This window comes from Halichoeres trimaculatus, unplaced genomic scaffold (assembly GCF_033239565.1).
Source record: "Halichoeres trimaculatus isolate MK-OKI-2021-1 unplaced genomic scaffold, fHalTri1.1 fHalTri1_scaffold_1, whole genome shotgun sequence".
Classification (NCBI taxonomy): Eukaryota; Metazoa; Chordata; class Actinopteri; order Labriformes; family Labridae; genus Halichoeres; species Halichoeres trimaculatus.
Window position 1 is genome coordinate 34087019 of NW_027437179.1, and position 14219 is coordinate 34101237.

A 14219-nucleotide genomic window follows, 5' to 3' on the forward strand; every position below is an offset into this window, starting at 1 on the left:
AGTACAGTCCACATATTGACTGATTTAGTAATGAAATGAACTGATAGCTTCATATGAAGGCAATTTAATTCAATATTTTCAGTAACACAAGCAGTGTCATGCTGTGGGACAGTCTTGATTGCCTGCAAATGAAAAATATATATGATAACGTTCTTATAGAGGCACCGATATAACCCCAATCACTGACATTTTTTTAACAGACCAAGGCAAGAAGCTAAAACAAACTAGGGTGTTGGCTTCATTGTTATTCAGTTTTTCTGCCACTTGCTTTTGGCTTATGAAGAGCTCACATGTAGTGGTTTGGGGTTAGATGTGTCTCAATGTTTTTTTTCTTTTATAAAAGGAGTCTGATTTCTTCATCCACCAGAATTCCCTTTTTTTTTTTCCACAGGTGCCACTCTGACACCCTAAAAAGGGCTGAACAGATGTTGATTCTAAAGACCAAAAAATGCCTTCTGGAGACAAAAACAGGCTAAAAGATCAGTACATTATGCAACAGTAAAAAAAAAATCCTCTCTGTGAATTTTTAAGGCTCAGACTCAGAATAGGAGGTGTCGAAATATGCAGTTCTCTAGTCTGCAAACCAGTTTGCATCAATGAGACGAGACAAGACAGTGTCTGGAATTCTCTCAGTCTGTGTTTGGTTATAGCCATGAGCACAGAGCCGCAGGTCTCAGTGTCAGTTTGACCGAGGGCAAGGATGAGCAAAAAACACACACACACACACACACAAAGCAGAGCAAAAAGGTGAGGCCAGAAAGGCAGGATGGAGTGTGCGCACTTGTTAAAATCAGAAAATAACATGTTTTGTCTGATCCACTGCTGTCTTAATTCAGTGCTTAGCTTGCCTGACCATAGCTGCTCTCAGTACGCTGGTTCCATCAGGGGAGGGGGGACCTACTGTGAATCATACACTCACAAACAGCAACAAGAAAACCTTCAAATCATATTTTGTTTTTCAGCATTTCAAATTGTTTGAGGTAAAACCATGTGTGATCCTCTTTCTTTGTCCTCTGCCATGTTGACTTGCAGGGGGTTTGAACCTGACTCTACCTGCTGACTTCGTTATAAACTGAGTGGCTGTTGAAACTGGAGACAAGCCTTACGTTTATAAAACAAGAACTGAAGACTTGACAAGCTGGGCCTTGGGCAGCACTATCAGCCAGCATGAGTCAAGATGTATCTGAATAGTTCATACGGCTGCAGCTTTTCCATGATGCACTCTAAAAAATAGTTTTGTCTTGTATCATATCTCAATCTTAACTCTGCTCTAAACAAGTATGGGTACTTGATATTGTATTTTCAGTGAGAACATTTTTAAAACCCTTAGTCGACACACAATACCACAAATTTGTTTTAACATGCAAGGTAACTTTATCTCTTCAAAGTGATGAAGCTTTCAAAAGCACTGCCTGTAGCATCTTTACACAGTTTACTACTCAAAAAAAAAAAAAATCTTTTCTCACTCTCACCCCTTATTTTAGACTGAGTTAAGTTAATTCAACATGAAGTGTCAAACTACAAAAGATGTTGCTTCAACTTAATTCATCAAGTTGTTACAGCAAAGCCATGTTTGTTGTGATGGAGTTTTGTAACCGTGAGTGAGCAGGGAACACAGTATGAGACCCTGCTGTACATTGAGATGTTGTACACTAAACACACTGTAAAAATCATTGAGTGCATGGGCACAGATAGCCCGTCTGTGCCGTGTGGAGCACAGAAAGACTGTCAGTGCTGATGAGCACAGACGAACAGTCCATGCAGACGGCCCGTGTCCCCCCATGGTGTAGAAATTGCCAAGTTTTGCCTCAAACATTTTAAGATATTCGTTCTTTTATTTTACTTATATAAACCTCAAGCATATAAACTGTGGACCAGAAGTGAGATGTGACCTTCCTCACATCTACTTTTTATGATTTCCTGTTGGACCACCAACTCATGCAAGTGAGATGTTCTTGTCATCAGTCAGAAAACATTATGCTGTTTACTTGTAACACAACACAAGTTATTCTTGTCCATACCCTTGCGCTTGCTTAGTGTAGGAAATAATACATTGCCAGAGGCATTGTCTCCTCCCTAATAAAACGTCTGATCTTTTGTGACCTTAAAGCCTGTTAAATCAGCCTTTCAGTTTATTTTTGGGAAATATTTCCTTCTATATCTCAGGGTTGAATTAAACATTGAATTGACATTCCACCAATGCAACAAGTAGATATTAGAATGACAAATTAGCCTGAGGAGCAGGAGTTCAAATGAATAATTTATCTCTACAAACACTGCACACTCAAGACTCAGAGAAAGAAGTTTAATTGTCTTAAATAGCTCTGCTTCAAAAAGGCTTTGTCTATATAATGAAACTCTGGATCACTGCTCCTTGTGTGAAAGCACCCTCATTTATATGCCAGTCATGAGTGTGAACTTGACTGATGGCTGATGTATGGCTTCGTGGAGGAAGTGTTAAATAGGTCATACAACAGAGGAAAATAACTACAAAGCTGGTCGTGACCCATGAGGTGTTAATTACTTTTACATGGTGGGAGGATAATGTTCTATTTGTGTCAGGAAGGCTTTCTGTTGCCCCAGAGGAAATGAAACATACACATATGGATGACTTCATTTGTGGCCTTTGAGTGAAGCCAGCTGGGCCATAATTACTGTATTCAATTCATAGCTGTTAGAAACTTAATGTTTGATGGATTGCTTGGAAGTTATTCAGGATAAATACCTGTTCTGTGACTTTATTGTAGAGTGCCACCAGAGTGCAGCTCCTAGCTTTTAGTGAAATATTACTACTCATAGCGACCACAAAATGGTTCTTGATAACTTTGGTGATTCACTTTGATTAGGCATTATCATAAATCTATGAGATATGGGATTTACTCTGTTAAACTATTGAACATTGACACTCTTACTGGCTTGCATTAGTATTACTGGCCAGTTAAACCAGATTTGTTCCCTAATTGCTAGTTGTATGTTTATCTAATCTGTAGTGCAGCAGCTCCCATTAAAGGCTACAGATATGAAGCTGCAATGCTCTACAACCCAGATGTAAACAAGCACAGATGACCATCATCTAAAAATAGGAGATGAAGCTGTATATAGGCTGTATTTGGATGAAGTGGCATATAGGCGCTCAACCAGAGAGATGCATAACTAGCACATGGATGCTAATCAGCAAGGAAGACGGAAGACCAGGTGGTCCATTAAGTCCCTGCTTTGATGCCTTTTGATTGCATGCTTTCTGAACCATCAGCACACACCAGCATGGAGCCAGACTACAGACGGCTGGAGTCGTGGGACCTCGGTGTTCCCTCACTTTTCACCCTGTCCATTATGTCAGCCTTTTTGCTATAGTAAAGTTAAATACAATCTAGTGTCAGCACAGTTTCAGTGCCCTACTACCTGTACTGGTTCGCTCTGTACGAATTGTTTCTCGAGCATTTGGAAAAAAATAGATGCCTTGGGTGTCTGATCTCGAGGGCTCCAACCTGCTGGAGCTGAGATGCAGCTGGAATGCAACAGAGTGGAGGTGGACTTGGGAAGAATTTGATGTGATTTGGCCACCAGCCATATCCAGACATTGCTAACCTGTAGACTATGTGATCCTGCATTTAGCTTTGTTTAATGTACAGTGCCTAAATATGAGTGCATTTAAAAATGTGTCACTTTGTTGATACATACCTACATTAATGACAAAATATTTGGAAAATATCACATTTAGCAGACGCATTTGTCTAAAGCGACGTACAACACAAGCAAGAATTTGGACAGAAGGGAAAACCTTAGTAAGTGCGTCAAAGTGCGACAAGTTATTTGGCTGCAGGTGCTGCCATAAAGTGCAAGAAGATTTTTTTTTTCCTATGTAGAATGATGAGTCCATAACTAACCACAATCCATCGCTGCAACAATATAGTTCCTACTTCGACATATTCAATAATCGTTGCTAAATATTTGCTAAGAGCTGGGTCTGAGACCTTATGACTCATTCCAAAAGGAATGAGTCATAAGGTGAAGGGTCAGCTTAAGTGTTCCCTGAACAGATGAGTTTTCAGACATCTCTTAAAAGTAGAAAGGGACTCTGAGGATCATATACAGTTAGGTCATTCATTCCACCATTTGGGCACAACAGAGGAGAAGAGTCTGGCTAGAGATTTGGAGCCGCGATGGGTTGGTAGCACCAGGCGTCTTTCTTGTAGTGGACGAGAAGGAGTCTAGACCTGGATGAGAGACCCCAGATAGGCAGGTGTGGTTCTTGTCAATGTTTTAATAGTTCAATAGCTCATCAGCTATAGCTCTACCTGTGCTCCACTGCTGATAAGTTAGAGTTATAGGACTTAAAATACAGAGCCCATGGTTGGGTCAAACAGTGTTTGATAATACAGAAGCAGCCTTATAAACAAGAACATCACATTGACTGGAGTAACATCAGCAAATATTAAGTAGTCAGTAGAGTCATCTTAGTTCCAGTAGCCCTGGGTCAGAAAGAGTCCTAAAGCATGTGTTTTAAACTGACAAATCATGTTTATATCAAACCAAAATAACATCAGCATTTTTCCATGCCAAGCTCATAATTTAGCATTGCTGGGAGCTCTGCTGCAGCTTTACTGGACAGTCAGCGTGCCAGCAGACTCTAAATCTTATTCTCACAGAATAGTGAAATGAAACCAGACTTACATCACTTATAGAATTACTGTGTCATGTAAGAATCAAGTCATCAAGTTCAGTGTGGTTGTGTTTTCTTGCTTTTAGGAGCTGAAGGAAACCTTCCCCCTTTTCCCTTTAAAAGTATTTTACAACTGTCTAGAATTTTGGCAAAAATGTTTTTGTTTTGATCACCGTCTTAAAAACTAATCCACGCATCACAGTTTGAAGCAAGCCGTTCTACTCTTGCACCCATAACAAGTGGGTGATTTAATGCTTTTATTTTTTACTTATTGCATTTATTTTCGATAAGCACGATTTGGGCTAAAGACTCAGTCCTTTATGATGCTCTGGCTGTTGTTTACTCCTGGTGTCCTCGGGAACCCATGCTTAAAGCTGTTTAATGTTGAACATGTTGGAAAAAACAGGGACAACGATTGATCACATACATATTTATACTCTGTGTGTGTGTGCGGGCGAGTGCTTGTGTGTGTGTGTGTGTGTGTGTGTGTCAGCTCCTGTAGACTTTGCAGTGACAGTAGAGGTCATGTCAACTCTGCTTACCTTGTTCTCAGCCCCCCTGTCATTACAAGTCAACATGTTAACATTAATGTCAGCCACCACCGTCAAACTTTGGGGAATGAACACCACTTTTCTGTCTCTGGGTGCCTGCTTTTCCTCAAATATAAACTAGTGTGCAGTGGTAACACTGTGTAACATGTTTTAACAGAGCCTCTAAATCCATCACATGTATCCTTTTATCTGCCTGTAAAATCCCTGCATTTTCGATCCTTTCTTTTCAAGGAAGTGAAGCCTGAAAAACAACAATTCTGGTGTTTTTGTTGCACCATTTGCTCTCTAGACTCTGAAACAAACCCAGCTCCTGTTAACTAGTAAATGGCTTTCTGTTTGAGTATTGGGTATTGTGTTTTTAAAAGGTCACACTACAGTCCCTGCTGAGTTGTCACGTAACAAAATCCTGTGAAAGAGCCACTGACCCTTGAAGTTCAGGCGTCGAATGTGTTTGAGCAGATGAGTGCCATTGATGGGATCCATTTTGGCGCAGAGGCCGACCTTCCCCGGGCAGAGCTCCTGGTGCATATTGTGCAGAGCGTGAGCCATTGAATACACGGCATCGATGACAAACTGCACCTTTCCTTCCTGCTCGTAGTTGGAGTCTTTTCCTATCCGCTCCTGATCTGTAAAACACAGACACAAGTTGAATAGAAACAAAGCAGACACATCATCAGAGCTTTTCTGTGCGCTGACATCATGTTAAATACATTTACTCAATGTCCAGTGTGTCATGTATGACTTTGAATCAGATGTGTATCAGCAAGAAAGAATGATCAGGATTTCACAACTGCAGCCAAAATACTCAATTTGGAGAGATCTGTAATTCTATCAGCCAAATCATGTAATCAAGACAAAATTATTCACTTACAACTCAAGTGGTTTCTACAAATCTGCTTGTGCAAGTGCCCCTAACACTTGTTTGAAGTGCGCTGATGAGAAAGCAGCATACAGAAAACTAATATGCATAATAGTTCCAAGAAAAAGATCCATCTTGAAACTCAATTACAGAATAACTTGAAGACACGACTTGTGTTTGCCAGCAGCCACTAGACCTCATCTTTTCGACACTTCACCTCTTCATTCACCCATCTCTGGAGAGCAGCTCAGGTTGGACGGGACAATTTGGTGCAAACCACTCGGAATGAGCTGAACCTTTTGTAAATGGAGGGAGTGGCGTCGGTCCAAGAGGCACGGAAAGAAAATGCTCTCCTCCTCGGTGGGTCTTACTCTCCACGCTGAATGGGGCTTGCCTCTTACAATTAGCTGGAAGGTAAATATCTGGATCGCTGCAGAGGAGCAAATCAATTCCAATATCTGGAGTGGAAGGTTTTCTCCTCTGGGAAATCTCATCAGTTAAAAACAAAACCTCTTTCTCGTCTCTAAGAGGAGTACATGGAGAGATTTTGCACACATTAGCTGGAGGTCCATGCCAGTCACTATTACCCACATGTCTAATGCCATTTTCCATTAATTACTCTCAAAAAACGGATTTGCTTTCCAGTTTGGTTGAATCCGGGTTTCCTGACCTACTTGACGCAGTGTCCAACTGTGAATTAAGTCTGCGCTGCCTGGATGTATTAGGAATCCAATGGAGTGAGGAACCAGAGAAGCAGGAAATGGAGACATCCATTCAGAAGACCGGGATAATCCGCTCATGGGCTCAATGTAATAACTTGTGATAGGAGTTTATTAATCCTGGCCCAGGTTGTTCCCCGGCTTTCTGTGATTGTTAATTGCAATGAGGAGGTAGAGTCAGACACGGAGATACAACATGCCAATCCTAACGTCTCTTTACTCTCACTGTATGTGGAGAAGAGATTATAAAATGAAGGTGTGTTTAATTTAGATTGACAATGAACTAATTACCAAGGGTGAGCTAATTATGGAGCGCCATTTATTTATATACCTGCCAAATACTATTTATTTTAGCTTTGCTGGTTATTAACATACAATAGAGGGTCTAACATAATCACTTCACTGCAGCATTGTATGATGCTTTGAACAGCTATTTAACCAACCTGCACATTCAGCAGATATATGTAATTGCACCAATTGTGCTCAGTCTTTAATTTGTTTGGATTACTTTTAGCACTAGTTCAGGAATAAATGAGAATATACTAAGATGAAATAAAAATTTACTGCTAGAATCTTTTTTGTTGTTGGTCAAAAAGCAGAAAAGAGATTTCTTTATCAGGATTCACAGACCAAATGGAGGAAATAACAGGCACTGATGAATATTTTGAATCAGAATGTGTCTGTTGAAGACTTCCATTCTTCAAAGCTCATCTATCACCACTGACATGAAAGGAGTCAAAATGTAGGACACATAAGCACTTTAAGTTGAAGAATTAGAATAATAAAAGCCTTGGCAAACATTATCACCAGTTTACCTTTGATGCTAGGAAATCATTATATAACACAGCAATGTCTCAACATGCTTCATTCATATTTTATCTGCCTGCTGCTGCACACAGTTTTTAAAAAGTAGTATATCACAGACAGGCAGCAGAATACCAATACAAGCCAGAGCCAGGAAGGAGGAGGAAAATAAGAGTAAGATTCTTGTCTTTGCATTCTGAGAATGAATAAAGAACATTTCCTCCTAATGTTTTGGTGCTTTGACTGAAAGTTTCTTTTTTTTCTGCCTTTTTCCACCTTGAGAGTTTTTTTTCTTGGAATGCGAGATTTCTTTTTCAGTTTTTATTTCTAAAGCCTGGATTAAATCCTTAATCTCACAACAGATCTAAAAGTTAAAACTTTGCTTTGTTAAAATAAAAGTTGTAAAACTTTTTTTTTTCTGTGTGTTGTATAACACTGATTAATTGCTAAAATATAACTATAAAACTGGAAATTGATTACCTGTGCACCTGGTGGTAAACTGTAAGCCTAATTGAAAACACCTGTTGTGTAGTGATGCACTAATTAGCTGCGACTGTCAACAAAAATCAATCACAAAATTAGCTGCAATACATTTAATAGTCGATGATCAGATACGGTTGTTGTTTCCTCAGATCTTAAAATATGGAGCATGTGCAGAAAGGCTGGAAACAGCAGTTCCTGGAGATTCTTCTTAAGAGTCGGGGCTGCCTACAGACACATCTGAAACCACGTACACACACCATGACAAAGAGACAATTTCCAAAACATCAATAAACATGTTGCAGCTGGGTTCAGAAACTGTTTTAAAGACGTTTCTCTTTAGGCACACACTGTAGAGGGGGTGATTTTTTTCTACAACTTTTTATTTTCAAAATTGTTTAACCTATGAGTTTTGCCCATATGAGGGCATGACTGACTTCACTGACACTCTATAGCTTTCTGCAAAGAGGCTACAGGCCTATCTCTTCTTCTCATTCCAACCGAGGTTGGGATGGGAATCGAAAACCGGTTCCTGTTGAGAATCGATAAGGAATGTTTCAATCCATTGATATCGTTAGCCTTTGCGCTTAACGATTCCCTCATCAATTCTTTACATTGTGCCGGAGCCGCCGGGCCTTACGTCGACTAGTCTGCTGCAACTATCTTAGCTTAGCAGTTAGATAACGTTTCCCAAGAAACTCTGATTCAGGATTTTCAGTTTGAAGTTTTACTGAAGGACTGACTTCATAAAGAAATGTACATTACTCTCTCTCAGGAGATTCATTTTCAGCACATTCGAAATGGTATAAATCACATTATTTTCCAAAATAACGAAATAGCGCAAGCTTGATGCTAACGTAAATGGGAAACTGCATTGATATGCTAGCAGTTAGTATACATCAGTTTGACTTCAGCTTCAGAATAGAATTTCAACCTTCATCACAGAAACATATCACTTCAATTCTTTGTAAAAAATACTGAGAATTTCAAATGTGAAAAGCTAACAGGCAGTTGAAAGGCTCATGGCTGACTTCATAACTATGGAAAGCTTCCAAACAACTTAAACCATTGCTATAACCACTTTGAGAAACTAGCCTACTTGAATTATTAATATATTATAACACAGTACATCAACGTCACATTGTGCAATTTTTACCTGTTTCTGTATAATTATTTCCAGAAATATCCAGACTCAGGGACCAATTACATTTTATTCACTTACAGTATAAACTCAATTAAATGTTGACACAGAGAACCTGTAAAGCTACTTTTTGTACCAAGAAAATTCAGGAATTGATAAGGGAATCGATAAAAAATCATACTGATAAGCAGAATCGAGAAGGACATTGGTATTGACAAAATCTTATCAATTCCCAACCCTAAACCACGGGGCAACTTCTGTTCAGTAAAAATGAAGCCTATGCAGGAGTGCTAAAAGTCGCTGTTCGTCGAGAATCCGCTTGAGGCTGGCTGCAGAAAGACTGGAAGTCACTTACACACCCAGCCATAAAAACAGATTTTTGCAGCAGTAAAAACCATATTTACAGCCTGGTTCAAGAAATGGCTTGGGTCTTAAATGCTGACCGCCGGGCACCCTGTAGCTGCTCAAAGAAAAACTCAGTCAGGGTCATAGCGAATGTGGCTGCGTCCACGGACTGGCTACGTTTCATGGTTTCAGGAACAGACGGGTGACGTCCCAGATGCTTTGTCCATGTTTTATACAGTCTATTACTCCAACATGAACAAAGATAGGTAGCATTTAGCATTTTTAATTTGGTCTTCATCAATGATGGAATTCGAAATTGCATCCAATTAATTTTGTAGACAACTATGACGGAAAACAAACCTTTTTCTCGGATGAAAACAGAGCAAAAACTAAATAAAAAGAAAGACTTACAACAAAAACTGTGGTGAAATATAACTGACACTTTTGGGATCTAATCAAGACAAAAGGCAAATGTTCAGAAGGGACGTGGGCCCGGTGAGGCGCTGGGTTGAAATGTATCATAGAAGCAGATAACCGTGTCCCTCGGCTGCTTGCATCGACAGCTCTTTTTTTTTTCTCTTATGAAGGCAGCTGTTTCCTTGACAACACATCTGTGCATGCGCATGCACAGCAGAGCTTGTCAGAGAATCACAAGAACAAGTATAAACCTCCATTATTAGCCTATGTTACACAAACATAGTAACTTTTTCATCCAGAGGAGCTCACAGAAAAAGAAACTCCAGATGGGGAGGGCTGAGATTTGTGCTGCTAGAAACTCAATCTTAATTATTATAATGAATTTGAAAAGCATGATCTGATATCAAATTTAATCAGATTCTGTTTTTAAATTCATCTTCAACTCAGAATGGAACAACTATCACAACTGTTAAGTCTGCGTGAAAGAGTAATCAAGCACAGATCCACAAAAATACTCTGCATTCACTTTTAAAGTTTGTTAAATTATGTTTTCTTTTGACGTGGTTTTCCTCTTGTAACACAACTCTGGTACGGGACTTCCTGAATTTCCCTTCAGGGATTCATTGAATACATTCTCTTCTATTCTTGTTTAATGACTGTCAACAAACTAAAAAAACAAACAAACAAAAAAAACAAAAACACAGAATTTAACCAATGTTAACTCTTCCCCACAGATTTAGATGATGTAATGGTCGTCTCACTTTGAATTAAAATTGCAATTTAAAACTTAATCTTAATTATGCAAACTGAATTTGAATTTTGTGTTTCTGAAATTCAGAATTAATGAATTGAGTTGTATTTTCAAGTATGTTAAATACAGTTTGAAAGCACATAAATTCAAGAGTTAGAGGCAAAAATCTCAGCCCATGTCTTTCCAATCACTTAACAGAGGAGAAAACTCTCAGCATAGTTAGATAGTAACCTCACTATGCTTCAAAACTAAATTATCTTTGTGGCATTGATTCTGGTAATGTTTCAAGGACCGACATAATACAGATATTAAGTCTTGTAATGGCATGTTTACAGTTTAAAATATTGATATTGTAAATAGCAAGACAGCTTGAAGCTAGATAAAAGTTACTCAGTAATTGGAAAATTCATCATTCATTCAATTTCAGTAATTGATTATGAGTTGACTGTCAAATACTCTTTACAGTAATCTCATCCACCATCATACTATAGAAATGTGAGTATTTTGCTGGTAGAATTAACATTTGATGGCTTAAGACTTAGGTAAATAATTTAGATTAACGTCATTTGCATATGTTTACATATTGTACATAAAGGTTTAAACATTCAGGGTGATGTTTTCTATTTCCTGTCAGTGATTCTGCCAACAGTGACTCACAGATTTAATCCGTCACTATTTCTGGCACTAGAGGACCAAATGTACACAAATGTTGAAAGACTGTGCACATCACACAGAAATTAATCAATATTAGACTCTTGATGCCCCAAAGTGTCTATTTGTACAATCCGTGCCCATCTGTACAGCTTCTTATCGCCTCCGTTAATGTGTCGGACATGTGGATTCAGATGATCCATAATCAAACATCCTGCGACAGAGCAGACGTTTATCATGCAACATCTGTCCTCCTTGGGTTCAAGCAATTTTCTGACAGCCACTTCAATCTTAAAGAGCTCTACCCTGGAATCAGGAAAGGTCCCTCCTGTTAGCCATCTTTCATTTTCTACATCTCCAGCTCCTTGCTGCAGTCCACGGGCGTTTTAATGTCCCTGATTATCTCATGAGCTTTTGAAACGCATGAATTATTGTTGGAGGTTACGGCTCAGTAATTAAGGGCCACAGGGCTTTGATTGGACAGAGATTGTCACAGTTTGGACGACATGCTTATGCTAGGGGGAATCCTGAGAGCCAGAATGGGTGTGAGGCTGATATTTCTGTTGCAGGCATTGGCAGACCACCCACAATAACTCTGTATTGTCTCTTCCCTGTAAGACCATTCCCTCCCTCCCCTTAGTTTCTCTCTCTGCTGCCTCCTCATTGGCATTTTGGCGCTCTCACACACATTTCCAGGCTGGCGTTTTGCTTTCAGAGAAATCCATTCAGATTAAACAAAGCAGAAGCAAAGTGTGGGTGTCTTCCACTCTCAGGCGTCACACAAGACATTTTGTGACAGTGTGTGTGGGCTCAGACCTTTGACCATTTTTTCAGCTTGTGACTGGCCACAGGCCATTCAGTCTTTCCTTGCCAAGGCAGTTCTGCTGCTTCCTAAATTAATCTGACACAGGCGTTATATGTGCCACTCTTCCACTGCACGATTCAGGTCATCCTAAAGTTTGACATTTAAAGCCTCAAATATCTAAATTTATAACTAAAGCCTCTGTTTATGTCTCTTTTTAGGGGTGGACACAGAGTTCAGTTTTTCCTGAGATGTTCTTTTAAGGCTGAAAAAAGTGTTTTCATATATTTTAAGTTATTCCAAAACAGAGGGGAAAAACAACTTTAATTCCAAGAGCCCCAGACCATCTCAAAATATGTTCCTAATTTTGCTTCTCCTACCTTTGGGTCCCTTTTCGCTCCCTGTAACACTTGCAATGCACAGAGAATTGCGACCCATTCATCTTGGAATACCTCAGAGACCACTGGGGGGCTTCTGGACTCACCATTTATCCATGCACCAGTGAGACAGTGGACTCCTTGGCCTTGGTATACCCTTCTTGCTGCCTTGTGATCTTATAGAAGTCTCTTGGAGCAGTTTGTGATCTAGTTAGAATTTTTTTTTGCCCTTTCAGAACAAATAAGGGCTTTGAATTTCAGTGGAAATACTTGAAAATTCTCTTTTTTTATCAATGATCAACAGAATATGATTTTTTCAATGTATCATGAAATAAATAGACAAAAAAAAAATACAACCCTTTTAAAGATACCACCTCTAGCTTAATTTTTTTTACCACACTTTCATTGGTTATCTGCAGTCACTAACTATTTTTCTGTATTTCCACACTCTTTCCAATTCTATGTTGTATTTTTCATCATTCAAAGGAAAGCCGCCCTGTTACAAACTGGCACCAAACATCAAACCAAATGCATGCTGGGAAATGCTCCAGCCCCCTTCTACCCTGAACAGGATAAGCGGTTTAAAAAATTGATGCTTGGGTGAAAAAGAAAAGCACATGCCTGCTTTATCTGCATTGCTGTGTTTCCTGCTGCTCCCACACATCATTAATACGCAGGAGAAACAAGGAGCCAATCAGAAGAGTCCCTGCTTCAGTTAGCGTCTATGTTCCACTTTAATCAATATCAGTTTTATATCTCCTTCACTCACTGATAAAAGACAAGTCCCGCTTTTTTCTCCCAGTCACTCACAGCCTTCTTATCCTTTGATCAGGCTGAGGAGTCTCTGCCTCTCAGGACACTGATAATTCTGCAGAATGCCCCGTGAGGCGCTCACACAGCTGCTCAGAGACACAGCAGCTCTCTACCAGAGGAGAGGCACCATGAGTGCCACATTTTAACCTCAAACAGACACTGCAAGACTCTTTCCCCCCCTGTGAGGCAGAGCTGATAGTGGAGTTCAGCTCTAAACGTCTCTAATAAGAAAGGGAAGCTACTGGCAGAGTGATGCAGGAACCTAAAACATGTACAACCACCTCAGTGAGTTTTTATCATGTCACGTAGGGTTGTTCTGCATTAAGGGGTTGTAAAAAGCACAGTCTGTTAAGTGCGTGATTTCATGTGCTTTTAACTTGAACTAAGTATCTTGCAATTTACTTGTCACTTCAGTAAGTTACATGGCTGACTGCCCATCGTTTTCATGTTCTTTATACCATGAAATCAAGAATATAAGTCACACCAGCACACAAGACACCATTGTTTTTTGAGGGCATGAAAACAGTGTGAATAAACCTCCGACCTCCTGAGCCAGAGATAAATGACTCTACCAGTGAGCCACATCTGCCCCTTGTGGGTTAAATCAGACCTCTGATTCCTGCTTCTTAAAGGCACTGTAAGGAATCAGAAGTGTATCCCAGAGTAAAGACTCTGTTTGCTACGGTGGCCCTGAAAGTTCACACTGCTGCAACTTAAGAAAACACATGCAAAAAGACAAAACACAAGCAAATTGAGAAAATATCTTCATCAATTTGACAACATCTGCGCAGCATGTAGAAAACGCACCGCAAAGATCATAACACAACAGGACACTTGAAAGTGATG

At 39.6% G+C, this 14219-nt stretch overlaps 1 protein-coding gene across 1 annotated transcript in view; it reads right to left on the reverse strand.

The window, feature by feature from the left end:
• LOC141787868 (metabotropic glutamate receptor 4-like) overlaps positions 1-14219 on the reverse strand; it is a 298257-nt gene that overhangs the window by 38650 nt on the left and 245388 nt on the right. The window contains exon 7 of the mRNA XM_074666566.1: positions 5640-5840. Within this exon, the coding sequence (XP_074522667.1) occupies positions 5640-5840 (201 nt within the window). The remainder of the gene's footprint in view (positions 1-5639; positions 5841-14219) is intronic.